This window comes from Pleurodeles waltl, chromosome 8 (assembly GCF_031143425.1).
Source record: "Pleurodeles waltl isolate 20211129_DDA chromosome 8, aPleWal1.hap1.20221129, whole genome shotgun sequence".
Lineage (NCBI taxonomy): Eukaryota > Metazoa > Chordata > Amphibia > Caudata > Salamandridae > Pleurodeles > Pleurodeles waltl.
In genome coordinates this window covers 1,356,211,686-1,356,233,533 of record NC_090447.1, presented here as the reverse complement: position 1 = coordinate 1,356,233,533, position 21,848 = coordinate 1,356,211,686, and the positions used below count along the sequence as shown (strand labels likewise).

At 45.0% G+C, this 21,848-nt stretch overlaps 1 protein-coding gene across 1 annotated transcript in view; it reads right to left on the bottom strand.

The window, feature by feature from the left end:
• The window catches only part of LOC138249227 (collagenase 3-like), a 139,295-nt gene that overhangs the window by 36,580 nt on the left and 80,867 nt on the right, over positions 1–21,848 (bottom strand). Inside the window, exon 7 of the mRNA XM_069203203.1 lies at positions 13,002–13,135. Coding sequence (XP_069059304.1) covers positions 13,002–13,135 — 134 coding nt within the window. The remainder of the gene's footprint in view (positions 1–13,001; positions 13,136–21,848) is intronic.

Here is a 21,848-nt window from a genome sequence, read left to right as displayed (position 1 = left end):
ATCTGTCCGGTGGCTTCTGTTCTGTTTCTGCCGGACTCATTACGAAATTGCACACTGCCAACATAACCGTTGTGGTTGGACCACCATGGAACACCAGGCAGAAGTGAACAGTATAAAAGGAGTCACTCACCTCCAGGAAACCATACATGTCTGGAGCTGCCATGGAACCACAACTACTTGTCATCCTGCTGCTCCTGCTTGCAGAAATACAACTGAATAATTGCCAACGAGGTGGGCAAGAAACATAAGTACACACACTCACATGTTACATTTGTAAAATGTGTAAATTTGAACAGTTATATAACACACCATAGGGAGGGGGTGTGAGGGCTATACTCACATGTAATGGTACAGTGACACACACACACTCACTCACATACCTCAACAAATACACCCACACAGCACGCACACTGCAGCCGGCACACACACACACACCAGACGTCAATAACACACACTTATGCACAGCAGCACAGCAGAGGCCCAGCCTCACAAATGCACATACATCATACAAACTTGTAACAAGACCACCACAACTACACAAATATGAACACATGTTAAACACTCACAACCAACACTAGCCAGGGACTTCACACACATACAACACAATATACAACCATCTGTGATGAAACACACACAATTACACCATCATATAACCTAGCAATGAACATACACATCACACACACACACAGTACACCAAACCTATTATGCCATGCACAATACATGCAGACTCAAACAGTCTTAACAAACAAAGCCATACAGCACTACAACAAACACGTATCAACACAGCACACCACAATGACAACATTTCTGCTACATAAACATACCCATCACACAAAACACGCCCTATCCCTGGGGGATAAAAGCACTGCACACATCCTCACAGACTGCTCAGACAATACCAGACGCATCAAGCAACACACACACACACAAATACTGCCACACAACCAATGTCAGCCAGGAACAAAACAAACCTAGGAAAGGAAATGCAGGACATAGATGTAACAAGAAAATCAACAACTGGTTGGTTAATTTTCATGTAAAATATTTTAAATAATAAGATTGTCCAAGACGATAGGCCAGTCCTTTGCTGATTAAAAGCAGCACCAAAGACACTAAATGGTGCTCCTACTTGACTCATGACTGCCATGTAACTTCCACAGGTAGGGGCATCAAGGGGGCAGGCACACACCTTAGGGATCCTTTGGGGCTGAGGGAGGGGAGGTTTGGACTTAGGCATGGGGTAAGGCTTTGGTGTCGGAGGGGGTTGGATCTTTTTGGGAGGGTGGACTTCTTTTTGGTGGGGAGGGGCATGGGTGCTGGCAAGTGGGTAGGGGAGGCCTTGGAGGTGGATGGGATGGCCTCGGGGAGGGAAAATGTTCTTTTAAGGGTGTCATGGAGGAGGAGGAGGGAAAAGGTCAAACTCAGCAAGGAATGTTTTTGGACACCCTGGGATGGTCATCAGAAGGGGGTTTGGGTGTGGAGGATGAGGGAGTGGTTGTATGACATGTAGGTGTGGATGTTTTGGTTGCTTGTTTGTGGAAGGTATGCTTTTGGGTATCTGTTGGGTGGTGAGTGAGGGTGTTTATGTGTCTTGGGCTGAGAGGGGTAAAGGTGCTGGAGTATGCTATGATGGGTGTGTGGCTGTCTGTTGGGGTGGTGACTACAGGTATGGTGGAATTGCTGCATGTAGGTGTGTCAGTGGTTGTGGTATCTGCGGGTGTGGTGATGGGTGGATGTCTGAGGGTCTGCTGGGGTGCTGACTGCGGGTGGGATAGGTGTGGTGGCTGGATCACTCAATGTTGGTATGATGCCTGCAGGTGTGTCAGGTGTCGTGTCTGTGATGCTGGGGCTGGTCGGGGTGTCAGGGAAGGCTGTGACTGTTGCTATGTCTGCTGGTGGATTTGCCTGTGTGTGTGTGCTGGTGGTGTGTCTTGTGGTGCTTATGTTTGTCTGCACTATCCTTCGATGTTGAGGTGGATACATGCCTGTCTGTTTGTGTGCTTTTGCTGGGTCGGGGAAAGCGCATTCGGACTGGGAAGGGGAAGATGGAGAGAGGACGGTAGACAAGGGGTGACTAGCTGTCGTCAATGTGGAGGCCAGAGCCTGAAATGATCTCTGTAGACCAGCCAGTGCACAGTGGATGCCCTCCAAGAATGCATTGCTCTGTTGGATTTGAGTTGTCAGGCCCTGGATGGAATTCTCGATGGTCAACTGACCCACAGGAGGTCAATAGCCTCCTCACTGAGGACAGCAGGGCTAACAGGGCTGGGGCAGAGGTGTCTGTGGCAAAGGAGATGCCCACCCTCTTGGATGGGCCAGCACAGGGAGGGTGGTGATAGAATGGGGGGTGGCAGACAGAGATGGTACTGGGCGGTACCAGGTGGGCCCACCACCAAAAGGGAGTATCTACTGGAGGAGGATTCTGAAGACGATTTACTGGATTCGGTCTCCTCTGTGGCACTCCCCTTGCTCTCTGGCCCACTAGGTCCTCATGACTGGAGGTCCTGTAGCTAGAAGCTTCCTCACTCGCTTGTGCCCCATCTCCTTCACCTGCCACTGCTGATGCTGAAAAACAGAAAGTCAGGTATGGTCATCACTTTCACAAAATAACATGTCCATTGAATTACATCCTGTTCACCAACACCCCCAGGAAGTGCCAGTAAAGTGTCAACATCATGTCACAACAAAATATGATGTATGTCCCTCAATATGAACATTGTTAAAGACCAGCTAAGCTACCTGACACCTTACAATACCAAGAATGAAGTTGACCAATCACACTGACCATACCATTACAAGGTGACTTTGCCACATGATACAGGTTACCTATCCACAACAACATGGTCAAGCACCAATGAAGCACATACAAATATTTTACTCTGATGTCATGTACCAGGCTATGACATCTGTTGTAAAGTAAAGTCAAGTAAGCCTAGTGTAGAAAAGCCAAACTTTCTTCATTTCACATACTTATAACCATTCACAATGGACATATGCAAACCTGTAACAACTCAAATTGCCAAACATTTCAATTTAAAGGTAAAGAAGTCAGAACACATGTCACACACGCACACATGCACGAACGATTGAAAATATAATGTGGACCAAGTCATCTAGGTCATTGGTCTTCTGAAAACAATTGTCATCAGTCAAGTAAGGGCCAGGGGCCAGATGTAGGAAAGGAATTGCAACTCGCAAACGGCAAAAACTGCAGTTTGCGAGTTGCAAATCACATTTTCCTATGCAGAAATGCATTCTGCGAGTCGGACCGACTCGCAAAATGCATTTCAGAATCGCAAATAGGAAGGGGTGTTCCCTTCCTATTTGCGATTCCTAGTGGTATGCAATACCATTTGCGACCGCATATGCGGTCGCAAATGGTGTTGCAGTTACCATCCACTTCAAGTGGATGGTAACCCACTCGCAAATTGGAAGGGGTCCCCATGGGACCCCTTCCAGTTTGTGACTGGACCCAAAAACATTTTTTCAGGGCAGGGAGTGGTCCCAGGGACCACTCCCTGCCCTGAAAAAATATCGAAACTAAAGGTTTCGGTTTTCTTTTTAAGTGCAGCTCGTTTTCCTTTAAGGAAAACGGGCTACACTTAAAAAAAAAAAACTGCTTTATTTAAAGCAGTCACGAACACGGAGGTCTGCTGACTACAGCAGGCCTCCATGTTTGCGAGTGCCCATAGTCGGTATGGGGCCGCAATTTGCGACCCACCTCATGAATATTCATGAGGTGGGTCATTGCGACCCCATACCGACTTGCAGACGGTGTCTGAGACACCGTTCTGCATAACATTTTGCGACTTGCAAACAGCGAGTCGCAATGACTCGCTATTTGCAAGTCGCAAAATGTTATTTTGCTACATCTGGCCCCAGGTTACCTCAGACCTATGTTCCACACACAACCACAAGATGTCAAAAGGAGTGTACCTGACATATGGACTACTGTACTGTGCAGAATGATGACAATCAGACCTACCTAATCATGCAGTTAGTCCATCAATGGACTACTGACTGAGTGGGTACATCACTACACACACATCAGACATGGCAAGCCTTACATCTGTCTGTGGAGTATTCTCCCGGCCAAAGCACATGTTTTGTCTAATATGACAGGTACACCTAGCATGATGCAAAGCCACAAGCCCAGATACACGTACATTACTACCACACCTGCACCACATAGGTGTCATTGCCAACATTAGGCTCCCAAACAGCCAGGACTCATTTGCCACATCCTTAAGAGCAGTAGCAAGTAGACATAACTATTTCCAATGTTGATTAATTACTGAAACTTTCAGTTGATACATGATTTTGATACATGTCTGCCAAGAATGTACCTATGAATAGGCTACCATTGCCTATGTGTTGTGACTACAACAGTATGCCCAAGGACAATGCTGTGTGGCCGCTTTCCTCTAACAGAACATTATCAAGGTTGTAATATTCCTGCCTCCTGATACCAACATATGTGTGCCCATAGAAATGTTGAAACACCTCAATGGTATCCAACATTCATGTTGTCTACACTGATGAGACTTCACAAAGGTCTATGTACATCCCTCACTTACCAAGGGGTATTACCTTGTAACAGGTGTGAAGATTTTAACCTTGTATGTCATGTGACATGTCAGATGGACATCAGAGTCTCCCATGCTGCTGTCACTTACCAGAAGCAAAAAAAACAAGTGATGGACGGAATGTTGCACAATGTCCCCATCACAGAGATTGGGGCCTTAAGCCATTGTTTTTTTGCTACCCATGCCATTCCAGTTTTGACCCAGCCATATGCAAATCATTCTTGATCCTGCTCCCCCTGGGAACAGTCCAGCGCGAACTGCCAAACCAGTTCCTCCCTGGACTGGAAACAAGCATCCGGAGACTGGTTTCAGGGAATCACGCTTCATCAGCCAGGCTAGCTTGTCTCCAAGGTCATGGGGGGTGGGGCAAGGAACCCATTTCTGAGCATACCCTTCCAAGTTAGATCACAAATGAAAAAAGACCAAGTGATGGATAGAATGCTGAACAATGTCAAACATTCAGTCGCAGTACAGAGATCTGGGCCTAAATCCATTGTTTTTTGCTACCCATGCCATTCTAGTCTGGATCCAGCCATATGCAAATCAGTCTTGACCCTGCTCCCATGGGAAGAGTCCAGCCCAATCTACCAAGGCAGGTCCTCCCTGGACTGGAAACAAGCATCCTGGGTCTGGTTTCAGGATATCACTCTTCATCAGCCAGGCTAGCTTGACTCCAGCAGCATGGGGAACAAGGGACCCACGTCGGGACATAGCCTTCCCGTTTAGGGTGACAAATGCAAAAGGAACAAGTGATGGACATCTTTAGCTGATCACTAATTAAACCAATCTGTTTGCCTATTTGTATAGACAAGGACTAACTTCATTAGTCAGTGGTATGCTTGTCATTCACACTTATGCTGAAGCATTACATTGTGAAGTTGTACTGCACTGTGTGATATTTGGCATATTGTCAATCTATGTGCAGGAAAGTGCAATAAATGGGATTAGGAGTGTGACAATGTGTATAATTGTACATATATCCAAGCCAGATTCAAGAGTACATATGAGATGGTGACTTAACAGATTTGGTACATATGTGAATATCTGGTGTAAGTAACAAATGTCACAGTTAACTGTTCAATATAGCTGAAAAATGACTCTAAAAAATGATATGTGTTTTAGTTGTGTTCATTTACAAGTGCACAGGAAAATTTAAGGAATGAGATCAACTAAGTGCAAATAGTCAAGGGTTCAGTCATGGTGGATGTAATCATCAGGGTAGCTGCTACAACATTTGGAGTCTGAGGGGGTTCTTCAGCTACAGAGGCCGGGGTGTCTGAGGCATTTCCTTCCTCTTGCAGCTGAGCCTCCATTCCACTTGCTTCCACAGATGTAGAAGGGGCTGTTAATGTCTCTCAGCACCCCTGTTAGGGAGGCCATATTGGCACTGTGGGCATTCCAGTTTTGCATGACATCCTGATGGTTGTCCCTCTGCAGCTGCTTAAGCTCCCCATCATGGCAGGTACCTGGCCCATCACACCTTGGGACTGTTGGTAGGCTACCAAGACTTGGGAAATGGTGTCCTTGCCAATTGTATCCCTAGAAGCCTCAGTCTGCTGGCCTACACCATCCCTCTCACACATCCTACCCCATGTGCCTGTGCACTTGGTACAGTTTGTCCACTCCCAATGGTGCCAGGTACTTCACTGTCGGGGTTTTCTAGCAGTGACTCCAGTACCTGTATTGGGGGATCGTGATGGTTGTAACTGTCCTTGGAACACAGGTTTAGGGTGAAAGGTTGCTTGGGATGTAGATGCAACAAGGCTGAGAGTGGTCGATGTAGGTAAGGTGAGCGTGGCAGATGTAGACTGACCAGGTGTCCCAGATGGGCCAGAGCCATCCTTAATGTCCTCACATCCAGGGGTGTTCTTCTCACTGAGGGCTTCATCCAGGGGGGAAGTGACTGTGTCAGGTGTCGTCCCATGGTCACAATGGGTAGGTGACCTGTTGAAGAAGTTGGACCGACAGTTACAGATTGTAATGCAACATGTGGTATCAAACTTTGACAGGTAGATATGCTTTGAGTTATGTACAGAAAGACTTTGCTTGATTCCTCGATTTGACAGTGACACCTGCTTTCAAATCTGGGATACAGCTATATGATTTACAGGGAATTCCTATAACATACACCTTGCTACAGGATACCAGATAAGCTTGACAGTTGGATGTCTGTTGATAGACTCATATCTTGCCTTCTGTATAGCTTCACATTGTTCATGTGACCTCCCAGTTAGCAGTAGTTCAGTATTGAGTCACCAGATAGCTGCACAATGTAAAGTGGAAACTGACCTGTACATTAGCTTAGTGATGACCATTCTACCTGGCCATATATATCAGATTACACCTAGTAGAGTACACTGTAGAGATGTGTGCCCCCCCCCCCCAGGTGAGTAGCTTTCAATTAGTGATGGGAGGTAAAAGGGTCATTTTAGCATCGGACACAGCTGTAGCTGTGTGTTGGTGGTATTGTACTGGTCTGGCAGATGCCCATAGCATTGCTGTCATTGTCCTAGACTATAAAATTGTGAATCATTTGGTGGGTTTATTCGATTGTGTAGTTGACATGCAAGGCTATTTTCATTATGGTACACTGTTCAGGTTTTCTTAATGGTAGAACAGTGCCTGCTGGAATTTGTTTTACTGTCAGTCCCTGTACTACCCACCCTATACACAGATGCTGTGCCTTCAGGTGAGTTTAGTTGACATGTGGTATGCCACAGAGGGGTATTTCGACAGTTGGACACTGGGGTGGACAGTGTATTGGCTTCTGAGATGTCAAAAGTTGATCAGTGAGCATGCAAGACAGAACTTTACGGTGGCATTTTAAGTGTTGTGACTTACCCGACTCCACTCCCCCAGGCTGTCTAGCCCTCAGGATGCAGGCTGTCCAAGACCTTCTCATCCCATTATGTGAACGTTGGGGGAGGAGGTGGGGGTCTACCTCCAGTCTTGAGGACCACCAGCAGGTGCCTGGCAGCTGTGGAATGTACCTTTCCCCTGAGGTCATTCCCCGTCTTCCTATGTCCTCCTTTGTGCGTGGATAGCTGCCTACAGAATTTACCCTGTCTACTATATTTTACCACATCTCTGTTTTCCTGGCAATAGATGTTTGTTGGACTTGTGCTCCAAATAGGCGTGGCTCTACTCTGATGATTTCGTCCAACATGACACTCAACTCATCGTCTGTGAAGCGGGGATGTTTTTGTGGGGACACAGTAGTGGTTGCCAACACGATAAGGAAAAAAAACACAGGTGATAGGGTGTGGGTGCTGTGTCATGAGTGGATGACGGGTGATGTCTGATGTGTGGCAAAAAATTGTTTGATTTACAAGATGTGCAGTTGTTGGATGAGTGGTATTTGGAGTGCTGAGAGATGCCTATTCTGTTGTTCCTAAATTCTTTGTGCAGCCTCTATATTGCTGTGAATTGTGTTTTCAATGCAAAGGATTGTGGGGTATGTGGATGTGTGGAATTCAAACTATCCTATCTGGTGTAGTGTATTGCTGTGTAGACCGCCGTAGTTCACATCGCCATCGGTTTACCACCATGGGAGAACTGATATTGTATTTTGTGGCTCGTAGTTGGTTCAGAGAATTTTTGATGGGCTGGTGGTGCTGGTGGTGAACCGCCTCTTTCCCGCCCTCCAGAGTCCTGGTGGTGTCGGAATTTTGGCTGGGACTAGGCGGTCCTGCCTGTGTTACCTGTAATACGGTGGTCTGTATGACTGCCAACATGGCGGTCTTTTGGCAGCCTCCAATGCGGCGGTCTTACCATCAGATTGCCAAACTCCTAATGAGGCCCATAATGTATAAATAGTATATAACACAATTCAATTATTTTTCAAAAAGTGTGACAGAGGTTTGAATACCCAAGTCATGCATAATGTGTAGTCACAAAATTTCTAAATATATCTATAATGTTTTCCAAACAATACTAATAACTGACAGATGAAGCCATAATGAAAATAAACTAAAACATGACAGAAAACTGTTTACAATCAAAACATAAATTTAAATGTGTGTACTTCCTTTTTCGAAGGCCCATAAATTGTGTTTCTGTTTTGCAAAGTGTTGGTGCACTTCCAACATCACCAGACTGACTTCTAGTCACTGTTCTGTAATGTGCTCACTGACAGAAGTGCATTAGGTTGAAGTCTGCCCACTGTCTGAAAGTGAAACAGACGCCCTAATTGCAACATTTGATGTTTATAGGTCCTCTAGGGTAGAGGTAGAGGTAGAGGTAACTTGAAGTAGGTCTCTTGAGACATCAGCAGAGCAATGAAACATTTCTGCCTGAGTATTGGCTGTGTGTGCTATAGCACTAGCCAATTGATCAACTGATCGACCACACATTTATAGATGTGTGTCTAAATGCTGATGATGACTTTTTTTAGATGTACTCTGTCCTTTTTTTGCAGAACAAAGAGCTGTGGCTTCATGTGGCATCTCACTGACTGTATTTGTGATTGAAATCCATCACTAATGCATTATTTAAAGTTGAAACTCTGTTACATAAGATTTGAGCTGCCCTCATAAGTTTTTGCTGTACTCCCAATATTGTAAATTAAGAGGCAGTAGCTATTCCACCTTCTGATTCTTGTACCAGTGGTATGTTTCCTGTGAAATATGCATTGGGAATTCTACATGAAATACAGAGTTACCTGGAAGTCATTACTGGAGTACTAAAAGCTTAAGACACTGTTGACATAAATGATTATTATGTTGTACTTACGGTTGATGTGAGTTATTGGATGTATTGAGTGCATTGGTGCTGATGATGTGTCTCATACAATAGTTGTAGAATCGTGCAATCCACTTGGTCCTGAATCACCGAATTCTCTTCTTCAATCCTAACTTTCCTGTTTCCTGAGATTACGTTATAGTGTGTATACCTCTAAGTTAACAGAATAATATTAATTGCAATTCTTTTATAAGATTTTAATCATTCATTGTATTATTTATTCATGGCCAGGTTATATGTTCAAATTACATTATATTCTCTATGTAGTAAAAACATATGTTGTAGTCACTTTCAAAATGTGCTTCTGTCAATTATTTTTAATTAGCAGTATATTTGAATTTATAACATTTTTAAAATGAGTGTACATCAATTTAACAAGACGTTTGGCAATGCTTCAAAGTATTTGTTAAATTACAAGATCCGTAATGCAATATATATGTCAGTGTAACACACTAAAGGATCCTTAACAGGACTTGAAAATCTATTCATGATATAACCATACTTTTACATACTATATTCCTATTTAAATAAAAAATAGATAAATACATAAATACATGTAAAAGTCTTACCTGACAAAGATAACATATGCATACAGGTGGCAATGTCATCAACAACAAATATGGCTTCAGGCTGCAACATGGACTCTACTAAATGTTCCATGGCTGTTGGGGAGGTTCGCTGCCTCTTCTACCTTCAGTTGCTGCAGCTTCCCATTTCTTGATGGCCAATATTTATTTGGTACAAGACAGAAGATCATACCAACTTTTGCATATCCCGTTGATACTTCTGCTGGTAATGAAACCTTTCCTAGATTAGTGTCAAAATCATCTTCTTTGTTGCCTGTTGAACTGATAGGGGGAAATTGACATGTTCATGAACACTGTCTTGAACTATGATTTCAAGTACCACTGAACTTTCCTTCTTGTTGCTGTTTTCCTCTCCCTCATGTTGATTTTGCATTTCCTTTTCCAGTTTTGTGAGCTCCAACCTTCTTTCGTGCTATCCTTCTGCAAAACAGAAGCCAGTACTTCCAGAACATCCAGGAATTTGTGATTTCATTAGTGGCCTGCCCTGCAACAGTCGCAATACAACTCAGAATGATTTGTAATTATTGATCTTTGAATATAGAATATTACTTACTCACTTATGTAATAAAGAACACATTAATATATTGGGTATAACAATTCCAAAATAGCTATTCTGTAATATTTGTTATTGTTGGGAATTGTTATTCTATCATTTTGTACATTTGGCCTAAAGGTTCTTACCTGGCCCAACAAGAGGATTACCCGGAACAAGCAGGCCATATAGCAGGTCAGAGTGTATTGTGGAGATTATACATTCATAGAAGGCTGAAAAAGAAATAGGATCCAGATCCACCACTAAGTCATTGAGAATGATTCCTGGAGAACTTCTCCATTATCCACTCTTTTTTCAGGTCCCCAACAATGTGTACTTCCATCCCTGTGCATTGACAGACTCTGATAACTCCTGCTGCATTCCTGCTCCACCGAGGATACATCCAGGCCATGTATTTCACTGTAGTGCAATACACCAGGGGTAATTTCAAGGTCTATTGCCTGCTCAATTAAGCTCCTCTTCTTGTTCAGTGGGGCTGGCTGCATTTTCAGTCCTGAGCTTCAGTACAGCCTCCTGGAAGCCACGTAGTTTAAGGATTTATGTGTTTGCTGGATTTAAGAGAATCCTTTTTGTGTGTGATAGTGGTCGTAGAATAGTGTTTGGCCATATTATCCATTCTGAGATTTCAGTAGCAGAGGTGGAGCTCTCCTTCTCTCTGCCTCCACTATAGAAATCTCTCTCTAGAGAGGTAGATCAAAAATCTAGTCATAAAGTTACAAATGTTAACTTTACAGTTGTAAAGTCACCACCAAATCATGTAAGGGGGTGGAGATTCAGAAATAAATACTATGACTGGACATTTATACCCCAAATTGATGAATATCATTTGGGCACAGATCTCAATCCAGGTGTAGGAGGTCATGTATATGTGCAGAGATCTCCACAAGTAGAGTTCGTTTTTTTGAATCAGGTCCTCTGTATCCTTATTAAGTGTCTGGTGTCTGGTTACTTCTCTAACTGCCAAAATGGAGTATTTAGTCATAAAATGTAGAAACAAAGTATGAGCTATTGGTGATCACTGATGCTGGTTTATTTCCAATGGCTTAAGTCATCAAAGAGTGTCAAGTAGCATATTTTTGTTATTTATTTATTCAATCAAAGGAAACTACAAACAGGGCCGATATCTCTGCATAGTAGAATACAAAAAAAATCTAAAAGTTTCTTTAACTAGAAAATACACATTATGTTTTTATGTAAATATTAATGTAACTTAATTTTACATATTTTCTTTGAATGCAGAGCAAAGTGAAAAAATGCAATAGCACTATCAAATTAATTTTGGGTTAAAACTTCAATTAACAGAAATATGGTAAACTAAAATAAAATTATTTGTCTGGCTTTCAAATTAAAAGAGAAAATCTGTGCCTAAAGAAAAAAATATGTTTTAAATGTGCATTAATAATTATTAAAAGTGATGTGTAGACTTTTCAATATTAATGCCACTGTTTTAAATAAAATGATGGTTACATTATTTTTTAAATTCAAACTAGGCTATTAAAATCTTTTATTTTATGGCCCATTTATTAAAGGTGCCAGATATTGGTTGCAAACATATATCAGAAGCAGTTTAATACACCTCGTTTTTTTTAAATAAGAAGCGCAGTGGAAATAAGTAGAACAAATATAACATTTCTATAATTACCCAAGGAGTGCACAAAATAAATGTGTTGCCATAAATGTCTCCTTTCTTCTTGTCAATGTACAGTTAGGAAAACAAAGCAGAAGAAAGGAAAGCAAGATTTTGTTTTTCGTTCTTCAAACAGCTGCACTAATTATGCTCCATCACCTAACCTGCCTTTCCAGGTGCTGACTCTAGCAGTAGGCACCGTGAGATCGGAACTCAACTGTAATAAGTAATTACAGTTGAGTTTTGATGTTATAATTTGAGAGTGGGTGCGTCACAAGTGGACAATTGTAAAATAATTAGAGACAGGATTAATATTGTATTGAGATATATGAGTTTAAATATGCTCTTTCTAAAGTCCCTAAATGGTTTTCTTTCATGTGAGCCAATACTATCATATTTTTGTTCCATTTTTCAAAATTGTTTCATTTATATATTTCACTACTGTAAGATCATTCAAATCACAAAAGGGACAGATAATACAATCCATGATGCCTGCTTGCTGTATCCAATTATGTTAGGTGTCATAGGAATGATAGATGACTCATCACATTTAATGGAGATTCATGTAATCAATAAACTTTTTCTCTTTGGTGAAATCTAAATTTCTTCACTTTTCTTTAGTTCCAGAATATATTTTTGTGAAACATCCAGGCGCTAACCCTGCAATATACGATTTATAGGTTGAAATTCTATCAAATATAAATTGCACTGATTTCAGATAATCTTTCCTGTGTAACTTCTGATCATAACACTTTAGTCTTCAAACTCCAACTGTGAATGTACGTTTTAGTCTAGGCCAGAGGACTGAGCCAGTATAACAACACTGCACTCATCATGAGCCTTTGTCTAAATACCGCAAGTTCAAAGTGTGTATTACTCTTTGTTCCATGTAGCAAAAATGGTCTTACCTGTGAAAAGATAGACAGATGTCTTGTGTGGAACTTCAGAAGCAGCTTCAATATTTGTTAAAATCTTTGGAAAAAAACTTTGGATGAATCCTTGCATGTTGTTCACTCCCCAATGATTGTTCAGCCACATATACCTAATAAAATGTAACTGCAATAAATATCTATATCTCCAACCATTTGAGGATGCATCTTCAAGAAGTAAAGAGGCACATTCATTTATCAATTGCTTAAGTCCATATTTTCATTTCTATTACCTACTAACACAAAAACACATTATAACAATATTTGCATCAGTTGCATTTAGGGGCAGAATTGATACTTAGTTAAAGATGAGTTCTGGCTACATTCTCCCATTCTTCCATGTAGGTGTCTCTCACTTTCAAATAGACAATCGGTTTCCCACCTGGACAGCCGCTAATAGGATTTTACTAATCAGAAAATATTAAAGTTCTTTTTGTAGATACAGAAACACAATTTCCTTTCACTGGAACCTATTTATACTAATGCCCATACCTTTCCTTGTTTTCACTACATGTGCCTTTGTGGTATCAGGTCTGCCATGACTATTTCTCCTGCCTGTGTTCTTCCTCGGCTACCTTTCACACCAAGGGCCTAATTTAAAGTTCAGTGGTATTTGAAAATCCTCACTCTGTGAAGGAAGTGGTGAATGATCTGTTAAATCATTCTGCAGTAGTAGAGAAACTTCGTGCAGAATCACCTTTACCATAAGCATATTAACAGATATAACCCAGTAAGAAGTATTCTCCACTCTTACCAAATCCTTCATCCAGAAATCCAAAGATTTTACTTCACCACTTAACTCCAAATTAAATTCTGGCTCATCACTTTTCCCTTTTTGACCTCATTCTCACAAATACTGAAAAGAATCAGACACAGACAGAAATGTTACCCACTATCTAGCTATATGCTGTGAGAGAGTTATGAATAAGTTATCATGTTCTGCCATGTTGATCCATATTTTTCCTCTGGTGAAGCTGAGACTTGCTAACTAGGCCTGAGCTACATGTGGTCTTCCATTAAAAAGAAAACAAGAGTGATGGAAATATTTTTCAACCTATGTCAAATCAGAAAACATGTTTAAAAGCTCATGTTTCCAGCACATGCTGCTTCAGCTACTTTGAATACTAAACTGATAACTAGTATTTTGAAAATAGCTCAAATTGGTAGCCTGTATGTAATCTAGTATGAAGAAATCAATTACATTATTACATTTATTTTAACTTTACTGCCCAGTCATATGTTAATTTATTTATTATAACATGCCAGAAATATGGCACAACTGTGTAACAGAGAATAGAACAAAACAAGTGTTGCCCCAGTCTGTTATCAAAAACCTTTATCACCAGGTTAAAAACGAGAAAAATAAGAATCTGATTTAGATCTGGGCAGAGGGAATACTCCGTCACAAACGTGATGGATGTCCTGTCCGCTGTAATATGATCCACGTAGGATAGAATGGGATCGCAATACGGCGGATGCGATATCTGACACATTTGTGGCAGAGTAGTTCCCTCCACCCAGATCTAAATCAGGCCCTAAGTCTGCAACAATTGCTAAAAAATGTATCACAGTTTCTTGCTTATACATTGTTAGACTAGTGTCACAGAGACTTTAAGGCCCAAATTTAAGAGGGTCTAGTGCCTCCTTGCACCTTATTAGCGTCATTTTTTACTACTCTAATGTGGCTCAACGAGGCCAAATTTGCCACACGAGATTTACAAAGTGGCACAATGCAGGCATTGTGCCACTTTGTAACCCCTTGCGCCACATTATGCCTGTGCCAGGCATAATGTATGCAAGGGGGGTATTTCCCCATTAGGGGGACCGCAAAAAAGAATTCCACTGCGCCATTTTTTGCAGCTATATTTAGCGCTTGCACAGAGCAGGCGTTAAAAGGGGGCATACCATTGGTTTATTATTTTTTTGTAAACAACTTTTATTGGTTTTATATGAAGAAAAGAAAAGAGAACAAGAAGTAGAATTAGGAAAGCACAGGTAGGTTCTAGCATAGGCAGCATACATTCAACATCATATAGACAGCATGGATTGTCTGTCCGGCATATCAACATTACTATCGTACAGCGCAGGGCACACAACATTAAGTGGTCAGGGCAGATGACCCAGCCATTTCCCCCACACCTTTGTGTGTTTATGGGGACAACCCCTCGCCTCATAGGCCGATTTTTCTTGGATTGCGCACCAGTCAACTCCATGCCTTCATTTCCGTAAGGATGGGCCAGTGGCGGTGTTCCAAGTGGCTACAATGTCTCTTTTTGCCACCAGTAAGGCAGTACCCATGAATGCTCGGTCTGCCCTTAAGCCCTCCAGTTCCTCGATAGCACCCAACAAGACCGGTTTTGGGGACATCTGTTGCTCTCTCCCCAATACTGTCTTCAGCTCACAGAATATCTTACCCCAGTATGCATCTATATGGGGGCATTTCCAGACCATATGAAAGAAATCCGCCAATTCCTCTGAACACCTAGGACAGTGGGCAGAAGGACAGAGGCCTGCTCTATGCAGTGAAACAGGAGAAAGGTATGGCCCATACAAGAAATACATTTGCACCAACCGCAACCGCACCAACACCACCAGTAGTCTAGGTGCCATCTGCGCATCCAGCCAATCTGCCTCCTCAAGAGGTCCCAGCCATCCCTCCCTTTTATCTCTGAGGTGGTTTAGGTTGCCCAGAGCATGGTTAATTAACATCTTGTAAATTTGGGAGACCCCTTTTTCCCCAGAGCACCCATAAGCAATTTAGCCTCCATTGGACTATATTCAGTGTGTCAGTGCGGGACCAATGCATTTTCAGGGCATGGCGCAGTTGTAGGTACTTAAGGAATTGTGTGCGGAGAGTTAGAAGTCAGAGTGTAGGTACTGAAAGGATCACATCGAGACCCCCCCACACATCACCCAACTGTGAAAAGCCCACCAAGTCCCATCTCTTAAACCCACACAATGCAGTCGATTCTTTTAGCCATTTGCCGTGCCATAGAGGGGTCTGCTGGGTAATAACATTATTCCATCAAGTGTGACGCAGGGCTACACACCATGCAAGAAACACTGCTCTTGTCACTGGATCAATCTCAGGGGGGAGTGGTGAACCATAGACGAAGTCTAAAATTTGTGGAAAGCTAAGGGTAGCCAATTCCAGCTGATATGCAGGGTCGGCCCAACCCCCAATAAACCAGTCATGCACAACCAGGAGCTGCGTCACTAAGTAATACAAATAAGTGTTGCAGCGCAATACGGTGCCTCGAGACACACCAGAGGAATGAGGTTGTGTTCTTGTCTAATGTAGGGAACCAGGAGCGTGGGATTGGGAACATGAAGTTCTAGTGCACGTACAAAATAAGAAGCAGTAGCATCATTTTAAATAGGCCACACAGCCCAAAACATTTAATGGCAGGGCCTGCTATTGCTGCAGGTCTGCCTTGGTTCAAGACATCAATGGTGCCAGGTTTAAAGACCATGTTACCTCCGGGAGGAGGGTCACCCATATACCTAGTGTTAGAAATGGGGTCTTTGGTTGGCAGTTAGGTTACCCCCTGTCCAAGCAAGGACCCTCACTCTAGTCTGGGTAAGTCACACACAATCCAATTTATCCTGTGCCCACCCTCTGGTAGCTTGGCACTGAGCAGTCAGGCTTAACTTAAAAGACAATGTGTAAAGTATTTGTGCAATAAATCATGCAATACCACCATATAGCACCACAAAAATACACCACACAGTGTTTAAAAAAAATTATAATATTTATCTGGATAAATGTAGGTCAAAACGATCAAAGATGAAATGAGTAAATGTAGAAATATCACAGAAAAGTGATATAAAGGCCCTCATTACAACATTGGCGGTAAAGGCTGCTTACCGCCGTGCAGAAAACCGCCAACACACCGCCGCGGCCGCGGAATTCCACCACAGCTATTATAACCCACATCTCGAAATCTGACAAAAATCAGACACCCACACAATTCCGCCACACCAAAGGTCAGTGATAAACTGGCGAAAACAAAACCTCCACCGTCACGCCAACAGAAATACGCCCACGCTATCACGACCCACGAATCCACGCAGCGGTCTTTCAACTGCGGTATTCCATTGGCGGTACACACCGCCGCGCTCAAAATACACACACATTTACAAAACACAACCACATTGGACAATTCCAAATACACACACCTGATACACATACACACACCACTCCCACACACCCAATACAATATAAAACACACACCCACATAACCCACAAACCCCTACTACCAATTTTCCGAAAGAAGGCCAGAGAGAGACACCACCAGCAAGAACAACAGCATCCACAGGCACACAACACCATCACCCACACAACTTCCACGCACAAAACACCACACACTACTACATATCACCACACTTATCACCACACACACCACCCCACACATCACCCACACTACCCCATGGCACGGCAAAGACACCCCACGTTCTCGGAGGAGGAGCTCAGGGTCATGGTGGAGGAAATCATCCGGGTAGAGCCACAGCTAATTGGAGCACAGGTGCAGCACACCTCAATAGCAAGGAAGATGGAGCTATGGCAAAGAATAGTCGACAGGGTCAACGCAGTGGGACAGAACCCAAGAAATCGGGACGACATCAGGAAGAGGTGGAACGACCTACGGGGGAAGGTGCGTTCCGTGGTCTCCAGACACCACCTGGCGGTACAGCGGACTGGCGGCGGACCCCCACCTCCGCACCCACAACTAACAACATGGGAGGAGCAGGTCTTGCCGATTCTGCATCCTGAGGGCCTCGCAGGAGTCGGTGGAGGAATGGACTCTGGTAAGTCAAACCTTTAACTACCACATCCCCCACCCTACCTGCATGCTATCACAGACCCCCACCCTCGCCCCCTCCCCTATCACTCCAACTCCTCACTAATGTACTAATAACACAAACCACACATCCCCAACACCAAGCTCTGCATGCAACAACAAAGCATGGACATCAATCACTAAAGCATGCCCACTGCACATACCCATAACACCCCCCTCAACCATCATCACACAAGCCCCCACACAGGAATGCTAGCACTGGGGTACACGCTCACCCACCCATTGCACACCATGACACACACAGATGCAATAATCATGCTTTTACACCCCTGCAACGTCACCAGACAGGAGGGTCCAGACATCTCCACCCCACCCACAGAAGAGGCCCACAGTGATGACAGCAGCTCTGTCCAACTGGATCCAGATGACCAGCCCGGACCATCGTGGGCATCGGGACAGTCGGTTCCCCTAACACAGGCACAGTCCACCACAGACCTTCCACCCTCTGGTAACACCAGCACAGCACCCACCCAGCGGGCCCATACCTCCGTCCCCAGGACACGTCAATCAGCTGTGTGTCCACCACTACAGGGAACCCAGGATAACCCACCACCCCAACAACAACAGGGACCTGGGGGCAGTGGCAGTGGGCACACGGTCCAGGGGACGGAGGCCCAGGAACACAGGGGAACTGGGAGGGCTGCCGTGCGACAGGGGGCGGACAGGCCAAGGGAACCCACTCTCCACGAGGCCCTCTCCTCCATCATGGGAGCCTACCACCACTTCCAGGAGACGATGGCAACGGTCCTGGCCAAGTTTCAGGAGACCCAGTGCATGCAGGAGGAACAGTATTTGGGGTTCAGGGAGGAACTCAGAACCATCATTCCTCCACCATCCCCCCTCACCATTTTACAACCCCCTCCAATAATGAGCACTTCAATAAACACCCTTGAAGCACAAAACAATCTGGAGTCAGTCTGTGATTTCGAATTTGTGTATTAGCAATTACAGTGACAAAATGCTTTCTCAAATGTAATGTCAACATACCTATGTCACACAGCTTAAGTCCATGAGGAATCTAAGCAGATGACACACGTTGGAAACCACACCTGTGAAACCATAAGGGAAAATTACAACTCAGTGACCATACACTGGGTGAAATCGACAGACAGGATAGAGGTAGAAGTGTTAAAGTACTTGTAGTAGGCAGGAATGTTTTCTCACCTGTGTGTCACTGGAAATGTTGCTGGATGACTGAGTCCCTGTTGTCAATGCCTTCTTCCTCTGCTTCCTCCTCATCACTGTCCACAGGGTCCACAGCTGCCACAACACCGCCATCTGGACCATCCTCCTGCAGAAAAGGCACCTGTTGTCGCAAAGCCAAGTTGTGAAGCATACAGCAGGCCACGATGATCTGGCACACCTTCTTTGGTGAGTAGAATAGGGATCCACTTGTCATATGGAGGCACCTGAACCTGGCCTTCAGGAGGCCGAAGGTGCGTTCGATCACCCTCCTAGTCCGCCCATGGGCCTCATTGTAGTGTTCCTCTGCCCTGGTCCTGGGATTCCTCACTGGGGTCAGTAGCCATGACAGGTTGGGGTAACCAGAGTCCCCTAATAGCCACACCTGGTGCATCTGGAGTTGATCCATCACATAAGGGATGCTGCTATTCCGCAGGATGTAGGCGTCATGCACAGAGCCAGGGAACATAGCATTTACCTGGGAGATGTACTGGTCTGCCAAACATACCATCTGTACATTCATGGAATGATAACTCTTCCAGTTCCTGTACACCTGTTCACTCCTGTGGGGGGGACCAAAGCTACATGGGTCCCATCAATGGCACCTATGATGTTGGGGATATGTCCCATGGCATAGAAGTCACCTTTCACTGTAGGCAAGTCCTCCACCTGAGGGAAAACAATGTATCTCCTGCATGTGTTTCAGCAGGGCAGACAACACTCTGGACAACACTTTGGAAAACATAGGCTGGGACATCTCTGATGCCATGGCCACTGTTGTTTGAAATGACCCACTTGCAAGGAAATGGAGCACTGATAGCACTTGCACTTGAGGGGGGATTCCTGTGGGATGGCGGATTGCTGATATCAGGTCAGGCTCCAACTGGGTACACAGTTCCTGGATTGTGGCACGGTCAAACCTGTAGGTGATGATCAAACTTCTTTCCTCCATTGTCAACAGGTCCACCAGCGGTCGGTACACCGGAGGATGCCCCCATCTCCTCACATGTCCCAGCGGACGGTGCCTATGAAGGACAACAGCGACCACAGAGTCATCCAACTCAGTAGGTACGTAAACACAGCTTACTTAGAAAACCATTCATAACCCGATTTTTGCCTGTATGAGTGTTGAGGTAAGGCCTAGGTATGTGTGACGCAGTTGGTAATTAGGCCATGTGGGCCCCTGAAATGGCGGCTGCCTGACCTGTAAAGTGGGACAATGGGATGTGATGTAACTGCGCTGGCGTTGTACACCGTCACGGTAGGTGGTCGAAGACCGCGGCGCAATGCTGCATTGGTTAACATTGGACCCTATGGGTCCCAGGAGCCAATGACGATGTACACCGGCGGTGACGGTACGCACCGCCGCGGACTTGACCGCCGCGGACGTGACCGCCATTTTCTATCTGTTCAAACACTCGATACCTGATCTTCAACAGGAGAGGACCTTCACTGCATGTGCTGCTGTGACCTCGGTCTGGAAGAGACAATGGCTCGTGCGTCTGGGGAAAGGGCCCCTGCCTTCACTGCAGAGGAGTTGGAGAAGCTCGTCGACGGGGTCCTCCCCCAGTACACGCTACTCTACGGTCCTCCAGACCAACAGGTAAGAACACAGGGAGCATGCTGTATGGGCTATGCCTGTGTGGAGACGGCTGGTTGTAAGAAGGAAGGGGGCACAGTTCTGCGTGCATGAAGGACTGTGAATGCATGTGCCACATGGCAAGGGTAGGGATGTGGGCCACTCACTTTGACGGTGCAGTTGGTAATGACTTCTCTTCTTCCCCTGTACATATCATGTAGGTCAGCGCCCACCAGAAGAAGGATATTTGACGTGCCATCACCAAGGACGTCCGGACCCTGGGGGTCCATCACAGACGGAGCACCCACTGCTGTAAAAGATGGGAGGACATTCGCCGCTGGAGCAAGAAGACGGCGGAGGCCAGCTGGGGATGACCCCCCTGATGTTCAGGATCCTGGCGATGGCCTACCCTGAGTTGGATGGGTGCTTGATGGCATCACAGCAGACACAAGGGGGTGAGTACACTATCATTCAGCATACTTTGCGCGCAGTGAAGGTGTCTGGGTGGGGTAGGAGGGCTGTGGGTTTCCCTAGGCCAGGGCGAGTTTCGTAGGCAAGGCCCCTCCGTAAGGCAGGCCATGTGGTCCCCCACCCCACCTCTGTAGAGTGCCAAGTACAGCTATTCATGCCCCTGTGTCACCTATGTGTGCAGATGTCGTCCATAGCCTTGTAGGCCATTTCCCAGGAATTGCATCTGTAGAGCCCAACAGCGTGACGTAGTGCAGGGGGCTGCTGTGTCTGTATTGTCCGCCAACAGTAGCGGTAAGCCATGCACTCAACCTGCCTTTCTTCTGTCGTCCCCCCCCTTTTTTTGGTCTCCCTGTTCTTGTGTGCTTTAGCATCATCAGGCGGAGGTACAGTGGCACCGGAGCACGAGGGAGCTGCATCCCACATGGCCATGGAGGGCCACACTACAGACTCAGAATACACCAGTGGGACGGAGGGCGAGGGGAGCACCACAGTGGTCACAGGATCTGCAACCAGTGACATGGACTCATCCTCCGATGGGAGCTCCCTTGTGGTGGCGGCAACATCTGTGCACCCCACTTATACAGGTAGATCCGCCACCCCCCCTACCAGCACCGCCCTCCCAACAGTCCCTCAGCCTTCCCCTGTGCCCGCTCACCCAGGAGGGTGGGCATCACCTTCGCCCCAGGCACCCCTGCCCCTGCCCCTGTCACCTCTGCTGCCCTCAGTGAGGAG